Raw genomic sequence first — 27,868 nt, 5'->3', positions numbered from 1 at the left:
TCTGAGCCTGTGCTGTAAGCGGAGGGCGCAAGTACGGCTATCAGTGACGTCATTTAGATGCCATATATTAACCTAAGCAATGCACATGCTTTTCTTTGAAATGCAGTATCTTTATTTGGCTGATATTTAGTTTTCAAAGTAATGATCATTATGTAATGTGTGCTCATAGGTTCCTTGGAAGTGGAGATACCCAAAAAAGCATATCATTTGGATTTCTCACCGGGCACTCAACAACGAGCGTGATAATTTCAAGCACGTGCCAGGCTCTATGGCAGTGTCTCGTTCCGAACTACGTGAAGAAACCGGGCTCGCCACCAGAATGGGTGTCTGTTGCTGACGACTTTCACAGGTTGTGGAATTTTCCAAACTGTGTTGGCGCCATGGACGGAAAGCACATCACCATCGAGTGCCCGCTGCTGAGTGGATCAACACATTTCAACTACAAGCACACATTCAGCAAAGTAAATTGAGCCATATCATTTTCACGTGATAACTTGGATTTTTTTTCTAGATATTGCATCCAGAAAAGTGATGAAATTTAAAGACATACATCGCAAAATAAGAATACTGACAGGAAAGGCAGGCAACAGCCTCTTCGTAGTTATGTTGCATGTCTTTCTTATAAGTAAATCACGAACTCCCTCACGCTTCTGTGTTTATCACTTTGGAAGTTTACCCAACGGTTTACTCGCTACATTATAAAACTCTGTTTTGAATTACTTGGTTGACCAGCACACTTTCTAATATACACTTGTATTATATTTTTCAGGTCCTAATGGCTGTCGTTGACGCCCGGTACCGCTTTTTGCTGGTGGACATTGGCCGACCCGGCAGTGAAAGCGATGGCGGCATTCTATCAAGGAGTGAGATCGGACTGAGCCTGGAAAAGGGCACATTGGGCTTCCCTCCATCGAAGTCCCTGCCCGGGACAAGCAAAGAAATGCCATTCGTCATAGTCGGAGATGAGGCATTTCCTCTGAAAACATATTTAATGAAACCATACCCCAAAGTGGATATCAACAAAGACCAGAACGACGAAGGCAAGGGAGAAGCGCTCAAGAAGCGTGTATTTAACTACAGACTGTCCCGAGCACGGAGGGTCTCAGAAAATGCTTTTGGAATCCTCTCAAACCTGTGGAGAATTTTTAGAAGAACTTTCAAAGCATCTGAAAAGAACACTGTTGCCTACATAGGCGCCTGTGTTGCCCTTCACAATTTTCTGCTTTCTGAGGTCCACAGCCGAAGCATCTACTGCCTTCCAGCTCTTCTTGAGAGGGAAAATGACAAGCATTTGGCTGAAGGGCCAAGCGGAGCAGAAAACACTGAAGGGCGCACAGTGCTTCAACACCTCCCTCGCTTGCCCAGCTCAGCCAAACATGACCAGCCAGCGGCTCAAGTTCGGAATGATTTTGCAGACTATTTCTCTGGTCAAGGTTCTGTCAAGTGGCAAAACAAGATTGTCACAAGAGCGAGTTAGATTTATTGGTTCATGAGGTGTTCCTCTTCGTAGTTCAACAGCTGTTGTTGCACAACGGACATTGCCCTTAAGGCCTGCAGCCTAGGCATCTTTCTCAGGCGCTCGGCCACCATCATTCCAAAGTGATGAAAGTCGTCATTTTGGCGAGTCATCTGCTGCGCCAGCCTTGCTTCGTTCAATCCTCGGAGATTTTCTTTGATACAGTATACGATGTCTTGGCTTCGTCTTTGTCTGTAATATATATTTTGAACAATAGGAAGAAGTTTATTTTCTTGACATATGTTGCATGGTTTTCATATGTTTTATATTTTCACATAATTATCTTTTTACGCGTTATTATAAAAGGATGTTATTATAAAGTGCGACACTGTAAAATGGAAAACCAAACAACTGCTTTTTATTTTACCTCACCCTACACTTTATAAATTTCAATAATGGCGTCAAGAAAAAGGCACGAAGGATCGGTGCACTCCTCTCATACTCCATTTCTTGTTGTTTTTCTTTTTTTTTCTAGCATAAAACGTTTTTTGACTCAGTAATATACATAAATCAGCAAAGCTTCCTAGCCTTGCGGTTTTCATCCCGGATGCGAAACGATTTGATTCGTTTAGCAGCAGTATAACTATGAGTTCTGAAAGGGAGAGCTGTGGACGTCACGTCGATCATTAGTTCTACCGATATATACGGCAGAACCTTGGGACTCGTATCTTTTGGTCGCAGCCACGCAGGAATACATTTAAAAAAGGAAAAGTATAAGATTGTACAACCATAAAAATCTGCAAGCATATACCTCGTTGTTCCTCTGCCCGTTGTTTGTGGAGCTCTGTAAAAGAACATGCCGGATTACGGCAGCTCGGAATGAAAGTGTTTATTACAGATACTACTTCTTTAATAAAAGCGTAAATAATGAAGCGAAAACGTCAAATTCAGTTTAAAAAATCTTGGCTTTTAAAACCAATTTGGTTGTTCGTACGATAAAAAGAAACACTTCGTGGTATCAGCAATTTTGTTTTGTCTCTATGTCCATATCTGCCGCCCTCAAGAAATTACCGGCAAATAAATAATCATACATTATGAAAATAAATATAAAAACTCAAAATAACTAAACAAAGAACACCAAAACTTACGTATCGCCGCGTCCTTGCTCTAAGGTATTTGTCCTGGAGGAAGAAATAATGTTATTTTAGTAGTCTTTCATCTTGTGCAATAAATAGAGTGAAAACCAAGCTCACGTGTCTTCTGTAATCTCCGTTGTTGAACTAGTTTCGGAGCTGCAAATTAAAATTTTTCTTTCGAGAAGAGTACAAAAATTGCACTCATTTTCTACCAATAGACATGTATGTGGTACTTCATATATGCATTCTAGACCAAATGCACAGCACCCAGAGACGCTATTGTGGTGGCGCATAGTTCGACAGTGCTAGTCACTTACTTGGCAAGAGTTTCTTCTACTCCGCTGTCCTTACCGGGAGTTGTCATGTTGTTGCTGCAATGTACCCCGCGGCATGAGACCAAATGTGTCACGTCTAAATATTAAAATTAATGCTTACATCAGAGAAGACACGCTGTCATGAGCAGGGTGGTCTTCGGTCAAGCTGACAGAAGGTCTCGCTGAAGGGCTGAGGTTTGACAGTGTCCTAAAAGAATGAAGACATTTCTGAACACGTTTAAATTGAACTCGATGTATATGAACCGTACTTACCACTCTGTTGGTACTTCCCAGCTTCTCAACAGGCTATCCATGGATCGATAGTGCTTCCAAGCTGGAGGCGGAGTGTAGGAAGAGCCGCTCCTCGTATTTTCCTCGTATTTTCGTTTCAACTTCCCAAATTTTGTTTTCATAGTTCGAAATTTTTGAGACGCCTCAATTCCTGAGATAAGATTACCAGAACAATTATATTTCTCACCCTATCTTTTATTTTCGAGCACACACCATGCATGTACAGGGTGTCACAAAAGAAAATTTACACGGTCTTTTTTACCGCAAAAATAAACTAGACATCGCCGAAGGCTCATTCTCCGCCCAAAGATAGAGCTAGAGGTCACAACTAGATGCCAAAGTTTCAGCCCGATCCGATAACCTAATCAAAAGTTATAAGTGATTTTCTGAAAATTTCGATGGGAAAATGGGGCCCATTTTTGTCCGTTTTCGGTTTCTGGTGCCATAGAGCCCCATGTGTTCGGAAACTCCGTCGGCCGCCATTTTCCCATTGAAAATTTGAGAAAATCAGTTATAACTTTTGATTAAGTTATCGGATCGGGCTGAAACTTTAGCATGTGGTTGTGACCTCTACCGCTACCTTTGGGCGGATAATGATCGAGTGTTCGGCGATGTCTAGTTTATTTTTTGCGGTAAAAAAGACCGTGTAAAGTTTCTTTTGTGACACCCTGTATATCGCTTCAATCAAAACCTTACCTGATACCCCTAGTTCTTTGCCGATCAGCTCCCACCTATTATTTTTTAACTCCGTGTCTTTAAAACCAGGGTCACGCATGTCGAATAGGAAGCGATGAGGTCGTACGGAATCAATTAGTCGCTCAAAGTCCATGACTCTGGTTCACCTGCCCGACCCTTTGCCTAGAGAGCGGCTCGTTTACTTCCTCTTCTTTCAGCACCACAGGAAAAACAACAACAAAGGAATCGCCGTGCACGCGCTGTTCCGCAGCAGCAAGCACGGCACAAGGAGCGTGAGAGCGCTAACAAAGCGCTTCTGGAGCGCTAACAGAGCGCTTCTGTAGCGCTAATAGAGCGCTTCTGTAGCGCTAACAGAGCGCTGCTGAAGCGCTAACGGAGCGCTACATCACGCGCTAGGAAGCGCCACATGAGCGCTCCTTATAGCGCTCACGTAGCGCTGACTTAGCGCTCCGCTGTATGTGTGAACCGGCCTTTATCGGTTTCTAAGAGTTCTACTTTTTTCTCATCTAATTCCCTCTTGACTGACGATCTTGCTGAAGTCCCTACGGTCGCTTTTGTACGAGTCGTCAACCAAATCCGACATCTTTTTTAAAGAAGACGTTATCAGTGCAGTTTTTACCGCCGGGTCAGAGACGGCACTTGATACAGTATGAATCGCAGATACAATATCCATCCTGGACGGTTTTATATTTACACAAAATTTAGGGCCGTTATCAAGAATGCGTTCCGTCGGTTTTGACAGTTGAACATCACATGGGTTGACGACCTTCTTTAGCACAGACAACGCGGAAGACAAAACCGGATTCGACATTTTCCGGGAATATATCCTAAAGGCCCTGTCACATTGAGGAAACACGGCAGAAACACAAACAAAACATGTTTCTCAACAGTCGGAAAACATGTCGGCTGTCGGCTCTGTTGCCCGACAACCCTGTCACATTGAGGAAACAGCAACACAACATGGGCGACAGAGACAATGTTGTCTCGGTGTGACAGCTTTTGGCAACGGAAACCTCGACAACTTGTGTCGGACGACACGTGTTGCCTATTTCGGTGGTTGAGCGAATTTTTTCCCAGCAACACGGCAACATCTATATTTTTCTGTACAGATAGTCGCACGAGAATACTTCAATAATTGACAATGTCAAGTGTGAAGGGCCATTTTGAAAGCGGCGTCTTGCGCGGCGGCAGCTGATCGTCAGAATCATCTGAATCGATGGCACAAAGAAGCACCGAAGTAGAAGCTGCTGCTGTGGCCGGCTCGTATGCCATCGTGCAAGGGTCTAGCCCTGTAGCAGAACGCAACCGCCAAATCCAGAGAACACGAGATGGTTCGCGCGGCTGGTGAATCGACTACGGTAGAGCGACGGCGATGAGACGGCAATCCAAAATGGCAACGATTCAAGGGGCAAGCGGAGCCAGCGGATCTGAGCCTAGCCGCCTATACTTCGTTTCAGCGTCGGTCCAGACGCAGCCGATGCTACAAGCGCGAGCATCTGGCCCAGAACAGTGCTTGCACTACACGAGCGCGCGTGCTTGGCAGGGATGCTGAAAGCCCGGAGCTCGCGCTTGTAGGCTTAGCCGAGCCGGCCGGGCAGACGAGGGCGAGAGAAAGAGGGAGGCAGCGCGCAGGAGAGGAGGCAATTTGTGTTCTTCCAACACGCTTTCTCGGTGTGACAGGATGTTCCCCGAGTGTCGGAGAACAAGTTGGGAAACATGGTTTTCGAACGACAGCAACATGTTTCCGGACTGTTGCTGTTTCCGCAATGTGACAGGGTCCCCGAAAACATGTTTTCCTCGTGTTGAAGGACAAAGTTCTCCGAGTGTTTCCGCAGTGTGACAGGGCCTTAAGTCTAAAAGTTCTAAAAGCTACGTCATAGTTCATCTTCTTTAGTGCAAGCCACTGAATGAACATGGAAGAAGTGCGAAAGTTCCCATCTAGAAGGGCAGTCCATAGCCGGTCACATAGAAGACTCACAGTTCGAAGTTGATCTCTTGCGCCGTCCCGGCAGTCGTTGAGGATCCTCTTCTTTCGATGCCACCCGACTTGCATGGATGCCAGATGACCGAATCGTGTTGGGTCGACGTACTTGTGTCGGAGGCACATTCCAATGTACGACACCTCCGCTTCCATCTGGGCCATCCGTTGTCCAAGTTTGCAGAGAACCCACAGAGAGTGGGAAAACACTCGTGGAAAGTGGGCTGAATTCATAGAAATAATCGAATGGGGGGCGAAGTTTGCATCTTGTAGGATTCATGAACAAAAAGTAAGGGCGCAAACGAGCTGGTGTATATTGCACATGGTTGAAAAAAAACCGAGACTGCGGGTAAACGACACAACACTAAAAAGTCTCTAACACAGCTGCAATTTTTATTTTCCGAAATCTGGTTATATAGGCACTTTGATATGATACAAAAAAAAAAAAGGGGGAGAGGGTGAGAACCCCAAAGAATGCCACTTTCCACCAATGTAACCTTTGACTAAATACAAGGACACCGGACTCTGCGTCATGCACTTTATTCTGATTCCATGGCGCGCCTTAGAGCGACCACTCCTCAGATAGCGAACGACTGGATGTCATAGAAAAACTGTACTTTTATATCCATAACAACCACCGTAAAAGACGGTGCTTCGTAGTAGCGCGTTACATGGTGATCCCAGATCGAACGAGTCCAAAACAAAAAAGGAAGAAAAACACACACGGCACAGACTGATGCCAACGCGATGCGGCTAACCCTAGCAAGTCCAAACTCAACTAGATTGCAGTAACACCACACTCCCCGTCTGGTATCACGAGATACCACTATGACACCATAACGCAAAGTTTACAAACTGGACACGCACTGAAGTTTTGGATCAGTCTTCTTTTGAGATGAGAAGGACAGTCTCAGTGACTGGCCGTCGGAAAGTTTTTAGTTCTCCTCTGGTCGCCGTCTTGATTTCGACTTTCCGTACTTTTCCGTCCGCACTCGGGAAAGTGTTCACAATCACACCCATAGGCCACTCGTTGCGGTGAACCTGTTTGTCCCTTAGGAGCACAATGTCACCCTCCTTGAGGTCTCGACGGCTATCCTGCCACTTGCGACGGCTCTGAAGCGTTGTCAGGAACTCACGTCGCCAACGGTGCCAAAAGGAGTCTGCCAACCACTGCACTTGACGCCACTGACTTCTGTAGAGATCCTTGACGTTGAACTCGCTGGGTGGTAACGTGTCTCCACCAACCTTCTGGGTAAGGAGTGTAGACGGAGACAAGATGTCCCAGCATTCCGGATCCATCGAAACAGGAACAAGAGGTCTAGCATTTATGATTGCTGAAACTTCTGCCAAAAATGTCACCAGAACTTCATGGCTGAGACGGCTCGGTCCGTGTTCCAACAACATGGAATCCAAAATACGACGTGCGATTCCGATCATCCGCTCCCAAGCTCCTCCAAAGTGGGAAGAATGAGGAGGGTTGAACACCCAACTGCAATTTTGGCTTGAAAGGAATGCTTGTACTTTGTCGTTGTGGAGACCACTAGTTCTCAGGTTGAGCTCTGAACATGCTCCGACGAAATTGGTTCCACAGTCGGATCGCAGCTGTTTCGCAGGTCCTCTGAGTGCGAAAAATCTCCTGAGAGCGTTAATAAAACTTGAAGCATCCATGGACTCTATGACTTCAATGTGGACCGCCCGAATGCTCATGCACGTAAACAGCACAGCCCACCGTTTGCTGCTGGCTTCTCCACCTCTAGTTCGACGTGCAGTCACGTTCCATGGTCCAAAAACGTCGACCCCCACATATGTGAATGCGGGTTCTGTACTGAGTCGATCAACTGGCAAGTCTGCCATCTTCTGGTCCAGCTGTCTTCCTCGCAGTCTGCAGCACATGACGCACCCGTGTATGTACGACGCTATGCAGCGTTTTGCTCCGATGATCCAGAAACCTGCGGATCTGATTGCTCCCTCAGTAATGTGTCGACCTTGGTGCTTGATCTGCTCATGGTAGTACCTTACAAGCAGCAAGGCGACGTGGTGTTTACCAGGTATGATTAGAGGTCTCCGCTCCTCTTGACTCAGCTGTGCGTTGTTGAGGCGACCACCGACTCTCAGCAAGCCCTTGTCATCAATACGAGGATCCAGTTTCCAAAGTGGACTTGATTTCTGGACTCCTTTCCCCTGTGACAAACACTCGAGCTCATTTGCATATGCTTCTAGTTGGACGGAGCGAATGACGAGATTCTTTGCAAGAGACAAATGCTCGACAGATAGCTGTCCTGCTTGAAGGCAGCCACGTGGCAGGTCAGCTTCGTCGGCTCGAGAAGGGCACCGAAAGTTGCCAGCAGCACGTATGAGGTATGCCACTGCACGCATCAGTCTAGGCCAGCTTGAAAAACGACTGAAACGATTAGTCCCGAGTCCATTTGTGGTCACACTGGTGGCTGAGACGCTTGCTTCGGGCCGGATTTCGGCATCAGTGTTTGGGTCCATCAGCTCAAACTCGTTCTGCAAGACGCATGAAGACTCTTCTTGACGATTTAAGAACTCTGGACCAGTCAGCCAAGCCGTCTCTTGTAGCCGGGCTGCGGGCACGAATCTTGTAGCAAGATCTGCAGGATTTGCATCGGTCCGAACGTAATGCCATTGTTCTGGTTGTGTAGATTTTCTGATGCGTTCGACCCTGTTGCCGACATACACGTAAAATCTTCTTGTTTGGTTGTGTATGTAGCCCAAAACCACCTTGCTGTCGGTGTAGAAATGCACCACATCTAGTTGTGTGTCTATTTCTTTCTGAATGAGCTCTGCCAGCTCCACAGCCAGCACCGCACCGCACAGTTCGAGCCTTGGAATGGTGTGTTGTGGACGCGGTGCTAGCTTAGCCTTGCCCATTATAAAGCCGACATGACACGCACCATCCGAGTCTGTGGCTCTCAGATACGCCACAGCTGCTACAGCCTTGGTCGAGGCGTCTGAGAAGATGTGCACTTCCTTCTGCTGAGCTGTGCTAAGTGAAACGGCCGCATAAGTGCGAGGCACTTCTAGCTGCTCGAAAGCCTGAAGGGAATCCTTCCAGTTCTCCCACTCTTTCCTCTTGTTTTCAGGAAGTGGGGAATCCCACTCGCAGGTTTCTGTGACGAGTTCTCGTAGGAGAGACTTCCCTTGTATGGTAACTGGAGCCACGAATCCAAATGGGTCGTACACGCTGTTCACCATTGACAAGACACCACGCCGGGTGAATGGTGTGTCCTGAACTGGAACCCTGAAGGTGAAGACGTCCTTCTTTACGTCCCAGCAAATTCCAAGACTGCGTTGGATTGGTGGAATGTCGTGACTCAGGTCGAGTTCCCTTAGATCTTTTGTGTGGTCCTCCTTGGGGAAAGCTTCCATCACTCTGCTGCTGTTTGATACTATCTTGTGAAGCCTTAGGTTACAAACTGCCAACATTTGTTGCGTGCGTTTCACCAGGTCGATGACACCATCTGCCGTAGGGAGAGACTTCAACCCGTCGTCTACGTAGAAGTTCTTTTCGACGAACTCCCTGGCATCTTTGCCGAATTCTTCCTCTCCTTCCTGTGCTGTCTTCCGGAGTCCATATGTAGCCACTGCTGGTGATGGACTGTTACCAAAGACATGCACTCTCATCCGATATTCCACCACTTTGTCGTGGATGTCATTGTTGCGAAACCACAAGAACCTCAGGTAGTTTCGATGGTCTTCTCGTACCAGGAAGCAGTAGAACATCTGCTGAATGTCCACTGTGACAGCGAAGCAGTCTTTCCTAAAACGAATCAGGACGCCCAGCAGGTTGTTGGTCAAGTCTGGTCCTGTGAGAAGAACATTGTTCAGAGAAGTTCCCTTGAACTGAGCACTTGAGTCGAACACGACCCTGGTTTCGCCTGGTTTGCGTGGGTGATACACACCAAAGATTGGAAGATACCAGCATTCCTCTTCTTCTCTTAGCGGTGGGGCTTCTTCTGCGTGGCCATTCCTGAACATCTTGTTCATGAATGTCGCAAAATGCTCCTTCATCTCTGGTCGCTTCTGCAGTGTGCGTCGCAGTGATGCAAGACGAGACTGTACAAGCTCCTTATTATTAGGAAGCCGAGGTCTTGGCACGCGGAAAGGAAGAGGGGCTACCCAACTGCATGACTCATCTTTGAAGACTTCATTGTCCATGATGTTTAGGAATTTTCTGTCCTCCACCGATGGAGCTGGTTGGTCATCGTCCTTTGTCGTCTGGAACAACGTGTCTGTCGTTTCTTCGACGGAGTAGTCTTTGATGGGTACACCTTGGGTAGGTGGTACATGCTGGGTTGGATTGACGGGATCAGTGAATTTCTCCTTGACGAGAAAATGGTTGCGGCATGGTTCAAAAAGGGAGGGTCGTCCATTTTCGAGCACATTTGTCTTGAAGTTGGTGACACAGTCCGGCTTGCGTGTGCGACCTAGGCAGACGTCTCCTATGATCACCCATCCTAGGTCTAGTCGTTGAGCGAAGGGCGCATCAGGAGGCCCATTGCACTGCTGACGCACCTTGTGGACTCTCAGGATGTCTCTTCCCAGTAGAAGCAGAATCTGAGCTTCCGTATCCAATGGCGGTATGAGGCTCTCTATAGCCTTTAGATGTGGGTGATGACGTGCAGCGTCTGGTGTCGGAATCTCGTTCCTGTTGTTGATCATCTGATTGCATTCAATTAGGGTTGGGAGAGATAGTTTCACGCTGCCATCAATATTTGCAACCAGAAACCCAGAGGCTCTCCTTCCTGTCGTTTCTGCTGTTCCAGCACATGTCTTGAGAGTATATGGCGAACTCTCTCCCTGGACATCAAAGAGGTTGAAGAATTCTGTCCTTGCCAGTGACCTATTGCTTTGGTCGTCCAAGATGGCATACATTCTCACAGCCTTTTGAGGTGTGCTTGAGTGACACACACTCACCAAACAAATCTTGGAACAGGACCTTCCACCGTAACCTTCCCCACACACCTCGGTGCACTTGGAAGATACGTCAGGTGATAGTCCGTGATGAATGGTGTCGTCTTCAGGATCCTGTCCGAGGCTCGAAGACAAAGGTTTGGAACTGTCCGGGTGAAGCGCTCTGGTATGTTCAGTGCTGTCACAGTCGTCACACTTGATCACAACTTTACAGTCCCTTGCGAGGTGGTTTGTAGAGGAGCAACACCTGAAGCAGATCCCAAATTGTTTCAGCAGAGACTTGCGTTCTTGCAGTGGTTTCTCTCTGAACACACGGCACTTTCGTAGAGGGTGAGGTTTCTTGTGAAGCGGGCACTGTCTGTTAGGGTCCTCCATCCTCTCGGCTGTGGCTGGCGAATAATGGTCGACGGCTCCTGGAGTAACGTCGGTCGCATGGACTGAAACGGGCGTGTTTCTGAAGCCTTCTCTTGACGTGACCTTCTCATTCTTTGGGAACCTCGGAAAGGTGCTTCCCGTTGTGCCGAAAGCAAAGCTCGGGTCGTTCCGCATCCTGGCCTGGTCTCGGACAAACTTCGAGAAGAAAGAGAAAGGGGGAAAAGAGACGTGATGATCTTCTTTGTACCTTGAGCCTTTCGAGATCCACATCTCTTGGAGACGGTGTGGCAACTTCTCTGCGATGGGGTTCACCCCTCTTGCCGTATCCAAATAGCCGAGTCCTGTCAAGTGGGGATCAGCTTTTGCGGCTTCCAGTTCCAGAAGCAGATCTCCCAGTTCCCGTAGTTTGTGAGTGTCTTTGTCGGAGAATTTAGGAAAGCTTCCGATCCTCTTGAAGAGCGCATCTTCTATTACTTCGGGTCGCCCGTAGCAGTCCTCCAGTCTTTCCCAGACTATCTCTAACCCCGCCGCGGGGTTGTCGACATGTACTGAACGCAGCCTCTTTGCATAGACCGAAGACTCACGGCCCAGCCAGTTCACGAGAAGATCTAACTCTTCATTTGCCGTAACTTCCAGAGTTTGCACCATACTTTTGAATGTGGCTTTCCATACTCTGTAATTCTCGGGGTGATCATCAAACTTGACGAGTCCTGTGCTGACCAAATCTCGACGGACCAGGTATTTCAGCACACCACTCAATTCTGGAGCAACCTGCTCAGCAGGCAGTTCGTTTGAGCCATCGTGGACGGCCGCCTGGTTGTGCACATAGTCTACAGTGCGCTGAGCACGGACTTCTGATACATCTGAGATGGTTCGGTCGGAGCGATGCTCCCCGCCGTGCTGTTCTGCAGCCGCTTGCAGGATTTCTGCTTGAACTTCCATAGCAGCCGCTTCCCTTTCCAGCTGTAGGATCTGTAACTCAGCGTCTAGTTCTGCTTTTCTGCGCTCGTTAGCCGCAGCCGCACTCTTCTCCTTTTCTTCGAGCCTTGCTCTTTCGAGTTTCATGGCCACTTCCTTTCTGGTGAAAGAAGCACGAGTGCGCGCCGCTGCAGCCTCGGCGCGTGCCCTCGTTGCAGCCGTGCTTGTCGTGGTCGCAATCGAGTGTTCCGAACGCGTCGACCCTCCAGAACGTCTCGAGCCGTGAAGTCGTGGCCCGGCAGACTTCGACGAGTGCTCCGAGTTAGCGTGTTCCGAGTCCCGAGACTTCGTGGCGCGGTCGGGCGTCTTTCCGGTGTCCATCAAGGCTTTCTGAACCGCGCGAGCTCTGTCGCGATCCGTTGTCTTCTGAAGGGCTAGCTCTAGCTGGCTTTGTTCCGCGTTGATCCCCGACAAGTAGGCCACGTAGCGTTCCGACAGCGCTTGGTAACGACCGTACTCTTTTCGGATACGGCCCGTCGCCGCTTGCTGCGTTTCGGCGTTTGTAGCCTGTTCAACTTCCCGAAGATCGTTTGCGATGCGCTCCCAGACGCAGTCGAGCTTTTGACGTTGCTCGTCCCGGTTCGCTTCGTAATTAAGCAAGGCCTTCTGCGACAACGTTTTTTTTCTTCGCGGTCTCGAGTCTTGTGGCGGTTGATCCTTTATGGCGTTCTCACTCACGTGACCAGCCGCCGAGTCCCCGTCCGAAGGGTCCATCTCGTCCAAGCTTCCGTGGCGGCGTCCCGCGTTCGAGTTCGAGCTGAACCGAGGTGGCGAGGCCTAACGTTCCGACGCGCTCACTTGGCGTTCACCGTCTTTTACTATTCTGATTCCATGGCGCGCCTTAGAGCGACCACTCCTCAGATAGCGAACGACTGGATGTCATAGAAAAACTGTACTTTTATATCCATAACAACCACCGTAAAAGACGGTGCTTCGTAGTAGCGCGTTACATGGTGATCCCAGATCGAACGAGTCCAAAACAAAAAAGGAAGAAAAACACACACGGCACAGACTGATGCCAACGCGATGCGGCTAACCCTAGCAAGTCCAAACTCAACTAGATTGCAGTAACACCACACACTTCTCTTATCTTTGACCCCTCGGAATATTTCAAATTTCGTTGAAGTATCCCTTTAAAGGGATACTTCAACGAAATTTGACATATTCCCGTCGTGTTCAAAAATAGGTTGAATATGATCCACAATATCCGTAAATGACAATCGCACGTTTGTATTTTGAGCCTGGTGGCTGTATTTTTCGTTATAAACGGCCCACTTTGGCAAGCGCTCGAAGAAGGCCCTGCGGAGACCACGTGACATCCAACGCAATCGTGACGTAGGTCGTCTCAGGACGAGCAAAGCTACGGCGAGGCTGACGTCGAGAGGATGGCCTAGTCGTTCCAGCCACCGAAGCGGCTGCTTTCGTACGTATTTTGAGTGACGGGTTAATCTTCTGTAATCTTGTAGGGGGACAATAGCGACCTCTGCGACACACAAAAGGGATTCTCGGGAAGAGGGGAGTTCCTCCTTCCCCCCTTCTCTCGTCGTGGCCGGAGACGAGACAACCTCCGTCACTAGCTGCCAAGGTTCCTAGACGAACATTACCAAAGAGGCGTTAGCGACATCCACCAGGTGCTCTTTGCTAATCGTTTAATTCGTTCTAAAATTCATTTTCGAGACTTTTTTTAACAAGATATTGGTATGTTCTATGTGATACTGCTCTTTTGAAGAGATATAGACCAAAAATGAGCGCCGAAATTTCGTTGTAGTATCCCTTAAGGCTGCGGTCCCACGGCGGCCATGACATATGACGCTTTCCGCACGTTTTCGAAATGCGATTGTGGCGTGTTCAAGCTTTCTAAAATTATGTGTTATATATCATCTTGTCCTGTACAACATTATCTTTCCTCTGATGTAGGATTTGTTTTCCTAGTGCAAAACGCTAATTCAGCGGGCACCCGCGAACATTGGCCTTTTCGGCAAAACATGGTTTCGTAGTACAGTGGTACAGGGTGCACAATTGGAGCAATTTATTTCAAATTTTAGAATGTTATAGAAGAAGAGTGCGTTCATTGTCATTAGAGGCCCTTTTTTCGTTTTTCATTTTATTTTGACAGATATTTACTTTAAAGAATGTACCTCGCGGAAGCACATTCATTCGCGGATTTTTGGCCGCCTACTCGGTCATTTTATTTGAAACCTTTTACATCTGTTTGCAACTATGGTAGAAAGAGCTACGCTAAATTTCATTGTAATATGGCCTAAACTTTTTTCGAAATGCTCACGTGAAAAGTGACAAAAACAGTTTTTTTTTGGCAAACTTCATTTGGTAGTACAGTGGTACAGCGCTTAGGGATTGGCACATTTGAATAAAATTGTAGACCTGCAAAGAAAAGCATATTCTGCTTTGTCATTAGAGGCCCTTTTTCTAAATTTCACCTTTGAGTTTCCATAAAAAAAGTTTGAATATAGGCGAAATCACGAATTCGTTGATAGTCAAAACCGAGTATTTTGACCCTTTTTGGCAGACATTTAGGCCGATATTTTTAGTATTAAATGGAGATTACTGTTCCAGGTCCTGATTATTAGCCCACATTTTCACTAATCGAGCCTATTTATTAAAACAAATCATAAAACATACAGAAAACACAAATTGGATGTCTGGTTGCGCCCTCTATGTGGCGGTGGCTGAAATGTGACTACGCGAGGTTCAGGAAACTGCCGAGGATGGCGCTGATTCCAGCTGTGGTTGCCAGCTTCGGAAACTGGTTGTACACTTGGCTTCTTCCGTTTCTTGCAAAATAACGTGCTGGAAAACTTGGTCGAAACTCGTGAGGTCCTTTATAACACGGTACTTTCTGCTAATATAGCTTTTAGGAAGAATTTCAGTCGCTTTCATATTGTCAAACGATTTTTTTTTATGCGAGGCTCCACCGGTTCAGTTTGCTGAATAAATTGTTCACGCAATCGATATCGAAGTTTCAAATTACCGAAATGCCAAAATCGCCAGTTCCGCGTCGATACGCAGCGTGACGCACGTGCTTCTGGTGCGTGTGCACGTACGGGTTTGCTGCGTGGTTCTTCGGTTGCTGCGAGTTTTCGCGTATTTATTGTGCACTGCTTACCTCCGTCTGCGCACGCCTCTCATCCTTGTAACTACCCCTGCTCTGTTTGCCTAGAGTGAAGTTTGTGTCTGTCTTTTCGTTCGCTGACTAAGCTCGTGTCGGTGTCCTTCCTACTGGCTGCTGTTCGTGTTTGCGTACCGTGTGTGTCGCTTTGATTACTAGGTCCCCTGCTTATGGGGTGGAGCAAGCGGTGGGCGTCGCGCCAGGGGTGGGTCGTGATTGGGGAAACAGCTTAGCAGCCGACGCCGACTTCGGCGCGTTTCTTCTGCGCACGCGCGTACTGTCATTGATATCGCTACTTCGCGCCGTGACGATGCGCTGATCTACAGGCCGGTCGGCGCTCGCGTGATATTGTTGAAAATTCTCGAGCGTGTATTTACGTTTCAAAAGCCATAATAAAATTAAAGTGGACATTTGGCCGGCAGCCGGCATACCGTGGCTCTGAAAACAGATTGCTAGGAGTGCCCTCTCATTCGCTGGTTCCACGCTGGGTGCGCGCAGTCCGTGCTTCTGGCCTCCCCGGCCGCCCAAATGCGTTTTTCTGATGCTTGTTTTGTTTTCAGTAAACAGACAATAGATTCCTGCTGATATTCTCCTTTAAAATCTTCACTCTTGACAACTCTTTAGTGTTGGAAGGAACTCCGTCAAATTTGACGATAATGCATGTGTAAGTACAACTGGAACCTCATAGTTGCATGAATACTTTTCCTGGATTGTCTGCATTAGAGTGCCTCCATGTGCGCTTCGCGCACATGAAGGCTCCCTAGTCTGCACCTTTCTGATAATATGATCGGTCTCCATAAATTGCACTTCCCCGCTTCGGGAGCACGGCCAGCGGTGGTTCTCTGTCGGTCATCGAACCTCACACACGTGAAGCGTTGTCAAAGCTGTGATATACCGGGCGTTTTATTATTATGTTTTGTTTTGTTTGTTTTTTTTTGCTGAAAGAAATTATACTTTTGGTATTCCCGGGGATAACATTGTCGGCTGCGGCGGACGTAAAGGAACGAGCGTAAATTGAAAGTTGGTGGCCTAATAAACTAAAATTTGCCATTTGCGAACGCTGGAGAGGTGGCGACCTCCTCTCCCCCGTTCGCTCCGCTGAAGTGGAACAGGGTGGGAGGAGCTCCCACTTCGTTCTTGACCTGTCACCGACTACAGTTGCGAATTCCAGTTGTCATTTTGGAGCGATGACGAGATAGAGCTGAGTCATGTATTGCGTTCTCTGAGATAAAGAACGCAATGCGCGCGGAGTTGCTCCACGTATGCACCAGTCACCAGTAAAAACGACCTGTCCTCCGAGGAGGTCGAGCGAGACTCCGGCTGACGTGGGGGTCGGTCACCTCACCGTCACCACCGCCTATCGTGCCTTCAAAAACACGGGGCGCAATGTGTTTCTGCAGTATAACAAAAAAAAATTGAACAAACAAGGTGCAAACTTTTATTTTTTTCCTAAGTCTGGTTTGCAGGGCTGAACCGAATACAAAAACGATACGCCGTGCTGGGATGACGTCGACTACAATGGTACACGATCATAACAAGAGCCCAAATCCTGCCACATTATTTTGCTACAGTGATAAGAGCATATATATCTTTGTCCGCGATGCGGCAACAGAGAGATTATTTCCAAATTAGAGTTCGAAGTTAGCCTTCGATGCTAGCACTGACCAACTCACTTCACTCACAGGGTGAAAACGTGAAACTTTGTATCATTCGGACAGAGATCGAAAAATAACACGCACCGCTTCAACTTGGACACCCCAAAATAATTAACTTTAGTGGATGGCAGGGCCGTAACTAGGGGGGGGGGGGGGGGGGTGGGGGGGGTTAGGGGGTTCTGACCCCCCCCCCCGAAATTTTTTTCTGGGTACGGCCCTAAACGGTGCACTGGCAGCCAGCCGATTTTAATCTCCGCCTCTGCACACGCGCAGTGGCGCCGGTCGGCTACTGGGTACCAAACCGGGACCGGTTCTCCGGTTTGCTGTAGCTCTCCATTATATGCCACCGATGCACATAATTCATAGGCAAAAATAAGACAATAGACACTTTCAAAATGGCCGCCGTTGTCCCCGAACCCCCCCCCCCCCGAAATTTTTTTCGGGGTACGGCCCTGAGTGGATCGTACGCAAAAGCTTCGCGTACGCAATAAAATTGCCGGTCAGAAGTACGGTTCCGCAAACAAAATCAACATATGAGTCATCAAATTATGAAGAAAAACCAGGTGTGGGCGTGCCAAAAATATTCGACATTTATTGTTGTCAATATTTGTTTTTCTATCCACGTGCTTATGTCGCAGTGGAAAGCCGTGAAACTCCCTATAAAATTATTTTGGGCAGTGTTTCCGACGGTGCTCGCTCGATCGTAAAATGCCGCTTTGTTGCTACTTTGGCGAATCAAACAAGGAAGCCACGTTCACCTACAACGCCCTGTCCACAAGAAGGGAAATCGAAATTTTCGCTTCGTTTTCTTTTTTTTTTTTAATATTCTTCTCTTCTGCACGATATAGGGTATGAATTATTATCCTTCCCTGTACTCTCGCTGCGACGAACAGTCCGATAGACGAGTCACCCTATGACAAAGATGGGGGTCCCGAAAATCTCCTAAAATCGTGTTTGTTCTCAGAGACACATCCGTGTGTAAGAAAAACCGCGGCCCTCTCCACGACTTGGAGAACATAATAGCGCTTCACGACAGGGACGAAGGGTAGGAACGAGACAACACAATGCGCTAACTTCAACTGGTTTCCAAACCAGTTGAAGTTAGCGCATTGTGTTGTCTCGTTCCTACCCTTCGTCCCTGTCGTGAAGCGCTATTATGTTCTCCAAGTTTCAGTACCAACTCGCCCAAGAATCCGCATTCCTCTCCACGAAGTACGGACATATTTGATACATAGCGTTAACTTGAGGTTGAACTTTTCATTTGCTTTGTAAACACAAGCGTGACGTCACGTGCGCATCCCACGCGACCCAACTGAAGTCTGAACTGGTGTACTATGTGTGGACAATAGGGCATTATTTTCACTTCCCGGCCGCGACGACCTTGGCGAGGGAGGACAGATGGGGGTCCCGAAAATCCTAGAATCGTGGTTTGTTCGCAGGGACACACACATCCGTGTGTAACAAAAAACGCGGCCCTCTCCACGAAGCTTACACTGGCATTGTTGTGTAAATACTGAAGATGCCTCCCGCAAGGGAGGCAAAACGTCTAGTGAAATTGTTTTTTCCTGTTCTGTGAAGTCGGTGCTTTTATTTTAATTATGTTACCAGTCGGCCTGTGTGACCAGTGCTCATCTGAAGAATCGCCTTTGTTTTTCCTGAACCCTAACAAAAACACCCTCATAACATTTTTTTTTTACTGTTCGGCTACGTTGGCATAGCCTATAATCGACATAATTTTTGCGAAAGCCTACTTTTATTTTATAATTATCTGTAACCATTTCTAATTGAAAAAGTGACAAGTATAATAATTATATTATTATTTGATATCAAAATTCGACGAACCGGGAGTTGCGAAATTCGGTGAAACAGCTTTTCAAAAAAATATCCGGTGCCCGAAACTTGCTTATATTAAAATGTCTAACATGTGGATGTGTTCTAATACAGAAGATGAGTGCAATGTGGAAACTGAATGGTATCACAGACAATTGTCAACGAGTTGAAATTTTTGATGAATTACCCTTTGTCGAGTCATCCTACTACCGATTGGCCTCTTCAATCAATTGCCCGTCGACAAATATTGTTGCTGGTTTATTTGCCATCTGGTGTAAGGGGAGAGTGTGGGGCTCGTCAAGCCGACATCTGCCAGCATTTTCATCACGCCTCCAGCGCCTGTACCGACTGACGCCGACGAGTTGGTCTAGAAATAAATACCCACGGACTATACTATAGCCGCTAAATATCTCTACGCGAGCATGATTTGTTTTCAAAGGGGCACCCGCCTGTCGGTGCTTCTTTGAATTATACATACGTCACGGTCAAAACGTTCCGCAGCTAATGAGTGCAGGCCGACCGACCTAGTGTATGGGAGATCAGAATGCCACTGCGTCAAAGACAAGACGTGTGCGAGCGTTGCTAAAATTAGAGACCACTATCGATGTTTTAGTATACATGGTTTCATTCTTAGTCAGAGCGCAAACAGAGGTTAAATGTCACGAAAACACATACACAAAGACAAAAAGCACTTTATCACGGCGCATTGTATGAGTTGTTATTAGTGGGTGGAATCACCCAAACAAACATAGTGAACGCCGTGGCGTTTAGGTGTTGAGCTGTTGGTGATGCTTGATCGGCGCAATGTGTCAGTCGAGCTCCAACTGAGGGTGATATGAGGCGGGGCAGCTCTGTGGTTTTACTTGTTGTTTATTCTGGTGTCTTTCGTTTTTGCGCGAAATATTGCGGATCACAACAGCTAGGCATCTTCGTCCGATGAAGCTCTGTTTTACTGATTGGCGTTTCATCGAATAGTGGACATTTCATCGAACACCGCTTCATTGAACGCCAACTCATCAAGTACCTTGATCGAATTATGTTTCTGCTATCAAATTATTGCAGATATAATAACTACGCTCGTCATATTTTGTAAATAACGGTAGCCTTTAGCGAAAATTGTGTTGCATAGTTAGTTTCGGCCGTCAGCAAATAGTAAACAATATATATCTGCCTATCTCTCTCTCTCTCTCTATATATATATATATATATATGTATATATATATATATATATATATATATATATATATATATATATATATATACATACAAAGGCAAAAATGCGTACTAGTTACTAATTCGAAGTTTACTACGACGTTTTGAGCGGGGACCACTCCTCATCACCTAATGAAGAACGGTCCCCGCTCGAAACGTCGGAATAAACTTCGAATTAATAACTCCGACAGTACGCATTTTTGACTTTATATATGTATATATATATATATATATATATATATATATATATATATATATATATATATATATATATATATATATATATATATATATATATATATATATACAATTTACTAATACAATGTCTGGACATTTACACTTACCAAGTAACCATTTTCAGCTGTGATTTGAGACTGTGTTGCGGTTATCCCGCTCTTATTTATTTATTTTTTGTTTCTCTTGTTTCTGGCCTTTTTAAAAAGTATAGGCTTCCACCAGCTCGCTTGCGCGTGAACTCTAATTTCAAGTGAAACAAGTTTGTAAATTGACCTTTTTCGGAGAATTTTGTGCGCATGCCCGAACTTGAGGAGAGAGTAGGAAAGGGAAAGGCGCCATCTTTGCGGGCTCTCCTTGTACGCTGCCTGGCTTCACTCGCATTGCTAGGCGCGTCTGTCCGGCACTGTCGCGATGCCTCACCGCAGCTCGGCTGTTGGATGTACAACCAGCAAGAAAAACACGCCGAACGTGAGCTTTTCTAGATTCCCGAAAGCTACCGCGCACCTCAAGAAGAGAGAAAAATGAATTCAAGCGCTGCGACGCCAGAACTCCGACGGGACGCCTTGGCAGCCATCTGCCAACTCGCGTGTTTGCAGCGTCCACTTCATTAGAGGTTAGTTCATTCATATTTGTTTGAACTCAGGATATACCCGTCATACTCCGTGCAGGCTAGTCATTCATAGCAAGGTTTTTGTTCCTGATTTTTACGCAGGGGTATCTTCAAGAGACCAGAATCAGCCAGACTTCGCTCCCTCCTTGTTTACGTAGAAGCCGACACCTGCCTCCGCACCGAGTTTGCTTGCACGGTACAGTAGGGCAGCGAAGAGGCGGGTCGCCAAGCCGTTGTCACGGAAAACAGATCTTTACACTGTCGCATAGTGTAAAGAGCAGGCCAGCTATGTGCTGGCATGTTCCGCTCAACCTGCAAAGTATATATTGACGCTTGAAACTCAATAAAATAGTGAATAAAAAATGTCCTACAACAGAATTTTATATCAACACGTCACCTAGTTTGATAAGTAGATCGGTGACATAGCTTGGCCCTTTTTAGTTGCATGCTGAAGTACCACAAAAAAGACGAAGACAACAAATCTTTTTTGTTTTGTTTTTTTAGATAACTTATCGCGTCACGCATAAAATATCACCAAAGGACTGGCACACACGGATCTTGATACAAATCTGCCGAAAGGATAGCGACTATGGGGCTCACGCCTTACAAATATTGACACATCTTGTAGTCCTTAAGACACGTTATTACATCGCCGCGGGTTTTACCGAAGAAATAAACCCACACTGCAACGCAGTCGCAATACGCTTGGACGATATCGGCGCTCTTGGAAAGCGATATCAGTTGCCTGTAATGTCCCGGCTTCATAGACGGTGCACACGTGCTCCTTACAAGGTGAACGGTGTGGTCGACATCAAAGTTATTCACCATGACCTTCTTGACGTGGGCTTCTTCTTTGAAGGCCCATCGTTTTCGGAGTAGCCTGCAGTCCTTCGCGAAGTACCGATCGACGCACGCTGTGCTGACGACCGGTACCGATGCAGCATCGGCAGTCTATCCGTCTTGAAAAGCGTACAGACGGATTAAGTCCGCAGTGTCAAACACGGTTGCTTTACTCGATCCTCCGGGATCGTCATCAGCCATTTGTAGATAACGACAGCCGGAAAACAGCGAGAAAAACTCCCCAACGAACGCACCAAAACGATCGCGTCTAGGAAGCGAACGGGGTGACGGGAGGACGGACTGAGCCCGCAAATGTTTTGAATTATCTCCACGAGGCTGCGCCACGGTCGCTTCAACGAACTCTGAAAAAGGTCAATTAGGGTGACACTATATAGGTTTGAAATCCTATACCAATTTTATTTCTATTTGGTGAGCCACGTATGAATTTTGAAATATATCTTTTCATCCAAATAATCGATTAGTAAATCGAATAGCAATTCGGACGAATTTACTACGACGGGAAGAACGAATTTGCAAATCTCATGGCAATTCGGAAATTTCAGCCATCCTTGGTTTCCGATTGGTCGCGCTGAGTAGCGGCTCCCTCCGCACAGAGTAGCCTCGAGTCAGAATTCGCGGAGTCTCTACTGACCGGCCAAAAAAGTGCGGCGCTTCAACTGCTCCCGCCCAGACGACTTGATGTATTTGTATACGCCCATGACATCGGCCGCGATCGGCAATTGAGGTTCCGTTAGCCGACGCAAGCGTCAGCGGACGTCTCATATTTTCAATTTCCAATAAAAACAAAAAAAAAATCATCCAGTTCATGTTCACTATGTTCACCACTGACAAGATAGTCGGTAGTCGACGAGTTTCCGTGCAAAGCCGATCAAAACGAGGCACCAGATCAACTTTTATGGCTGCCATCAGGAAAGATCTGGCTTGTCGCGTTCCCTCAACGTCACTCCGAATATTGTTTTGTGCCCCGCGCACCATCCTCTTGTAGCAAAATTTTTATTGTCCCCATGTGATTTCTTCGGTCATTAAAATAGTTTTTGATGCCGACCCTACCATTATTTTGACCGTCTGGCAGCAAAGGAATATTATGCCGGCATTACACACGAAATAAGAATGTAGACACTCCGTCCCATATCTCAAATTACATCACAATGTGTTTACACAACTGTAGTGCAGAGGTACGATGAGCAGGGTCTGAGAAAATATTAGTTTCAGTATTTTCAAAAGAGCGACGAAACAAAATAAAAAAAGGACCGCCAATCGGCGGCGCGTGCAAGCAGAGGCAGTAGTGACAGGAAGCGCGAGGTGTGTCTTTCGTACGGCCGGCATCAACTCACGCACTGTCCGAAGATGTACTCTGTTTTACTCGTAGGATTGCAACGCTGCGGAATGTAGGCGTGTGATTTCAGAAGGCGCGTCCTACCATTTCTGCGCGCGAGTGCTCCTGCAACCCAAGCATTGTATACAGTTACGTCTTCGCGCCCGTGCCTTGGCCAGCCCCGTACACAACTTATGCAGTATCAAAAAGGGTCCCACTTTTCCATACCGCTTCAAAACCCCATCTCGCTCAAATCACTTGGCAGCCGGTCAATTTTGACAGGGGGCCTCAGGTTGGGGATTATCCGGTACATTTTCCTCCCAACAATGAACGTGGGCGCGACGCGCCAGGGGGTGAACACGTGAAAGGAGGGGCGTAACCGCTCATTCACACTGGAGGTAACCGGACAAAAGCTCACCGGACAAAAGCTCACCGGACAGAAGCTCACCGGACAAAAACCCCCCGGACAAAAGCTCACCCGTTTTTACACCAGACCCGGACAAAAGCTCACCTCGTTTGTTTATTTTCGCTATCCGGGCAAAACACGGGCTGAAATAAAATGCTAACGCGATGGACATTGCACCATTTTTAGGTAAACTTGTACCCCATCCCACGCAAGGGTTTACTGCGGTTCATCGAATGCCATTTCGTCGAAACATGTTTTAGAAAACGGGCACGTCTTATTGAAGCACGGTTTAGAGAAATCAGAGCCGCAGTATAGAGATTTGCCGTTTATCGAAAAGGGGACGCTATTGTGTTAGTCTTCGTGTATCACTGGTGCGCGTGTTAACCCAAGCCCCCTGTTGCGCTCCCGCTACTTCACGGCGGCAGTCTGCGGCGGCTCATTACAAAAATGTTAACTCACCTGACTTATCTGTACACGCCGCTTCGCGGTGGCCGAATTCGTTAAAAGGAGGCTCATCGCCTTGTCCTCTAAACTTGGTTTCTATATAAGAACAACATGAAATTTTCTCCTGGTGAGCTTTTGTCCGGGTCTGTTAAAAAATGGGTGAGCTTTTGTCCGGTGAGCTTTTGTCCGGTGAGCTTTTGTCCGGGATTCCACACTGGAAGCGGATCCGCGTTCGCAAAGCGGTTGCGAACGCGGTTGTATGAAGATCTAGTGCAATTGCACGCGCACTCGATGATATCAAGTGCGCGTGCGATTGTACTGGATCTTTATACAACCGCGTTCGCAACAGCTTTGCGAACGCGGATCCGCTTCCAGTGTGAATGAGCGGTAAGAGTGGAGAAGGAAACTCAAGGTCGCAAGCGACGGGAAAAAGGGTTTCGAAATTGGCGCGCAGGTTTTGCACCATTTGCTCATACGGACAGCCAACACCGCCCTGGTGGTTCAACTAATGTTTTGTTCAAGATGGCCGCCGTGGTACCGCAGCCTTAAACGGATACTTCAACGAAATTTAAAATATTCCCGTCGTATTCAAAAATAGGTTGAATATGATCCACAATATCCGTAAATGACAATCGCACGTTTGTATTTTGAGCCTGGTGGCTGTATTTTTCGTTATAAACGGCCCACTCTGGCAAGCGCTCGGAGAAGGCCCAGCGGAGACCACGTGATATCCAACGCAATCGTGACGTACGTCGTCTCAGGACGAGCAAAGCTACGGCGAGGCTGACATCGAGAGGATAGCCTAGGCGTTCCAGCCACCGAAGCGGCTGGTTTTGTACGAATTTTGAGTGACGGGTTAATCTTCTGTAATCTTGTAGGGGGACAATAGCGACTTCTGCGACACACAAAAGGCATTCTCAGGAAGAAGGGAGTTCCTCCTGCCCCTCTTCTCTCGTCGTGGCCAGAGGCGAGACAACCTCCGTCACTAGCTGTCAAGGTTCCTAGACGGGCATTACAAGCGAGGCGTTAGCGACATCCACCAGGTGCTCTTTGCTAATCGTTTAATTTGTTTTAAAATTCCTTTTCGTGACTTTTTTAACAAGATATTGGTATGTTCAATGTGATGCTGCTCCTTTGAACACATATAGACCAAAAAATGAGCGCCGAAATTTCGTTGTAGTATCCCTTTAAAGGGGCCCTGCAAGCACTTTTTTACTAATTTTTGATTTGTACCAAACCTGAGCGCACGGACCGTAGTAACTTAATGTAACTTTTCTTTTTTTCGAATTTCGCTTTATTTTAAAAGTTATAGGCAAATTAAGATTACAAAAACAAGCAGAAAATAACCTCCCTCATGACGTCCTTGGTTGCTTGAGTGGCCGTGAACTAGAGGAGGGATAGTGAGCTCAACGAGCGCTCACAGCTGCCGCGCTGCCGTGTCGACGACGCGAGAGGGCGCCACTAAAACGTGTTCTGGATAGGCTGTATACAGCGGGCAGCCAGAGCGGCTCTCATTGCGTTTGCTGCGCGATTAAACACTAATTCGGCATGACACTTCATTGGTCACAAACGACAGCAAACACGGGGTAAAGATCAGTTCAGAATGGGAGTCCCTTCGCACTGCCGTACCGCGAAATGGCCAAAATACAAGACAAAGCTACTCGCTGAAGGCCTTCGGAACGCTCGGAGCCGGTCGGATCCTCCAGTCCGTAAACGACCGTAGCGCCGCCGCGTACATCCGGGGCCTTTCCGTGTTGGCGCCTGATCCCACTACTCTTTTCTAGTATGCGCCGCCTTATCCACCGCTTGGTGGCGGGTATGTCGACGAGTCATTTCTTGTTTCCGTATGTACTTTGTAAACTGCATCTGTTTCTTTTCTGATCTAAAAATACTGAACAAAAACTACTTTTATGAATAATTGAAACGGTTCGCGCCACTTATATTTTGTATTTCGACTAAAAAGAAGCTTTTAGCCGCTCTGACCAGTAGTAAGCCCAGGACCAAAGACGTCACATTTCGCGCGCTTTCGGTACCACGGGTCGCCCCCTCGGTGGAGGAGGTTTCCGCGTCGTTCGGTTAAAATACGATGCACTGATATAAGGGAGTTTTCGTAGACCGCGTTGCCCCCTCCGCTAAGCCCTCCGCAACGAAGAAGTTGTTACTGCGCCTGTGCGCCGATGGCCTTGACTATGGAGTTCCCGCTATCGTAGCGGGTTGCGGAGGGCCTTGCGGGACGGCGAAAACGATCTACGAAAACTCCCTATTTAGTTACTCTCTCCGTGCCCGCTGGCTTGCCCGAACCCCAAGAGACGTGGAAACCGCAAAAAAGGTAGACGCTTAAATATGATTGCAGGGCCCCTTTAAGGGGTACTACAACGAAATTTCGGCGCTCATTTTCTGGTCTATATGTGTTCAAAAAAGCAGCATCACATGGAACATACCAATATCTTGTTAAACAAGTAACGAAAAGGAATTTTAAAACGAATTAAACGATTAGCGAAGAGCACCTCGTGGATGTCGCTAACGCCTCGCTTGTAATGCCCGTCTAGGAACCTTGACAGCTAGTGACGGAGGTTGTCTCGTCTCCGGCCACGACGAGAGAAGAGGGGCAGGAGGAACTCCCCTCTTCCCGAGAATGCCTTTTGTGTGTCGCAGAAGTCGCTATTGTCTCCCTACAAGATTACAGAAGATTAACCCGTCACTCAAAATCCCTACAAAAGCAGCCGCTTCGGTGACTGGAACGACTAGGCCATCCTCTCGACGTCAGCCTCGCCGTAGCTTTGCTCGTCTTGAGACGACCTACGTCACGATTGCGTTATTTATTTATTTATTTTCAAAATACTGCCAATCCCCATTGAGGGATTATAGCAGGTGTGGTACAAATAAAAACAACAGACACAATTTTTGAGGCGCGCGAAAATAAGTAATTCTTAGAAATCGTCACTTCCTTTCATATTGAAACAAACGAAACAGAACAGAACAGAAAGAACTAACTGATGAACTTGCTGAGAAGGTCTTGTTCAAGAGCTTGAATGAACGCATCCACATTTGTGTAGCTAAAAAACAGCGGATCAAGGCTGTTCCAATCTCTTACAGCTGAAGGAAAGAAAGAGTACCTAAAAGTATTATTATTGAAAGAGTATTCAGTTAATGTATTGCTGTGTTTATGTCTTGTTGTTCTTGCCTGGGACAAATTCACATACTTGTTCTTGTCCATTTTAAAGGCGTCGTTTAAAAGGAGATATAAAAATTTGAGTCTTCCTAGTTTGGCGCGATCAGCAATGGTCAGTAGGCTGGATCTTTTCAGCAATTCTGTAGGGGAATCAAAGCGACCATACCTGTGGTGAACAAATCTTATCGCTTTCCTCTGAACACTTTCGATGATGTTGACATTGGTTTGCGTATGTGGGAACCAAGCAATGAGTGCATATTCTAATACCGGGCGAACGAGTGTGGTGTATGCGAACAACTTGGTTTCACGACTAGAGTGTTTTAACGTTCTTTTTAGAAAAAATAATTTGACGAGCGCTTTACTAGATACGTATTTGACATGTGCATTCCAGTTTAAATTAGACGTGAACACGACACCTAGATATTTGTATTCAGTGACTCTGCGCAAAATTTTACCGTCTAAGCTGTAAGGAAATTCCAGAACATTTTTTTTCTTATTGGTCAAGCACATACAAACCGTCTTTTCAGTGTTTAAAACAATCTGCCATTCACTGCACCAGTCTGCTACCTTCTTTAAAAATCTGTTTAATATTGCTTGGTCATCTTGGCATGAGATATCGCGATAAATAATGCAGTCATCTGCAAATAACCTTATGTTTGCGTCAGTGCCGTCAACCATGTCATTAATGTAAAGAAGAAATAAGACTGGGGCTAGGACAGAGCCCTGTGGAACTCCAGACTCCACTGCAACTGGTTGTGAAACCTGTCCGTAATAAACAAACTTAAAACGATTTCTTAAATACTCCTCTATTCATTTTATTATCGGTCCCTCCCCCATAAT

At 46.9% G+C, this 27,868-nt stretch overlaps 2 protein-coding genes across 2 annotated transcripts; both read right to left on the bottom strand.

Annotated features, from left to right (window-relative positions):
* Nucleotides 1-1,479: 1,479 nt before the first annotated feature.
* On the bottom strand, nt 1,480-2,885 carry LOC115331977. Its single transcript, XM_042294525.1, has 4 exons — nt 2,710-2,885; nt 2,605-2,637; nt 2,268-2,300; nt 1,480-1,708 (listed from the first exon to the last, which is right to left on the bottom strand). The coding sequence occupies exons 1-4, from the start codon at nt 2,883-2,885 to the stop codon at nt 1,480-1,482; spliced, it is 471 nt and encodes a 156-aa protein (XP_042150459.1).
* Nucleotides 2,886-6,750: 3,865 nt separating this feature from the next.
* LOC121838334 lies at nt 6,751-12,873 on the bottom strand. Its single transcript, XM_042294524.1, has one exon. The coding sequence runs from the start codon at nt 12,871-12,873 to the stop codon at nt 6,751-6,753; it is 6,123 nt and encodes a 2,040-aa protein (XP_042150458.1).
* Nucleotides 12,874-27,868: the final 14,995 nt, after the last annotated feature.

The sequence above is a fragment of the Ixodes scapularis genome, unplaced genomic scaffold (genome assembly GCF_016920785.2).
Source record: "Ixodes scapularis isolate PalLabHiFi unplaced genomic scaffold, ASM1692078v2 PGA_scaffold6__148_contigs__length_123643588, whole genome shotgun sequence".
In the NCBI taxonomy this organism is placed as follows: Eukaryota; Metazoa; Arthropoda; class Arachnida; order Ixodida; family Ixodidae; genus Ixodes; species Ixodes scapularis.
This window is presented reverse-complemented; position numbering and strand designations above follow the sequence as displayed.

What these genes read in the sequence shown, in the direction of transcription:
- LOC115331977 (XM_042294525.1), bottom strand. Translation starts at nt 2,885, where the DNA reads ATGCGCCACCACAATAGCGTCTCTGGGTGCTGTGCATTTGGTCTAGAA. An exon ending in GAGCAAGGACGCGGCGATAC is followed by an intron (nt 2,301 to 2,604) that starts GTAAGTTTTGGT and finishes GTTCTTTTACAG; the next exon opens with AGCTCCACAAACAACGGGCA. An exon ending in ACGGGCAGAGGAACAACGAG is followed by an intron (nt 1,709 to 2,267) that starts GTATATGCTTGC and finishes TATATATTACAG; the next exon opens with ACAAAGACGAAGCCAAGACA.
- LOC121838334 (XM_042294524.1), bottom strand. Translation starts at nt 12,873, where the DNA reads ATGGACCCTTCGGACGGGGACTCGGCGGCTGGTCACGTGAGTGAGAAC.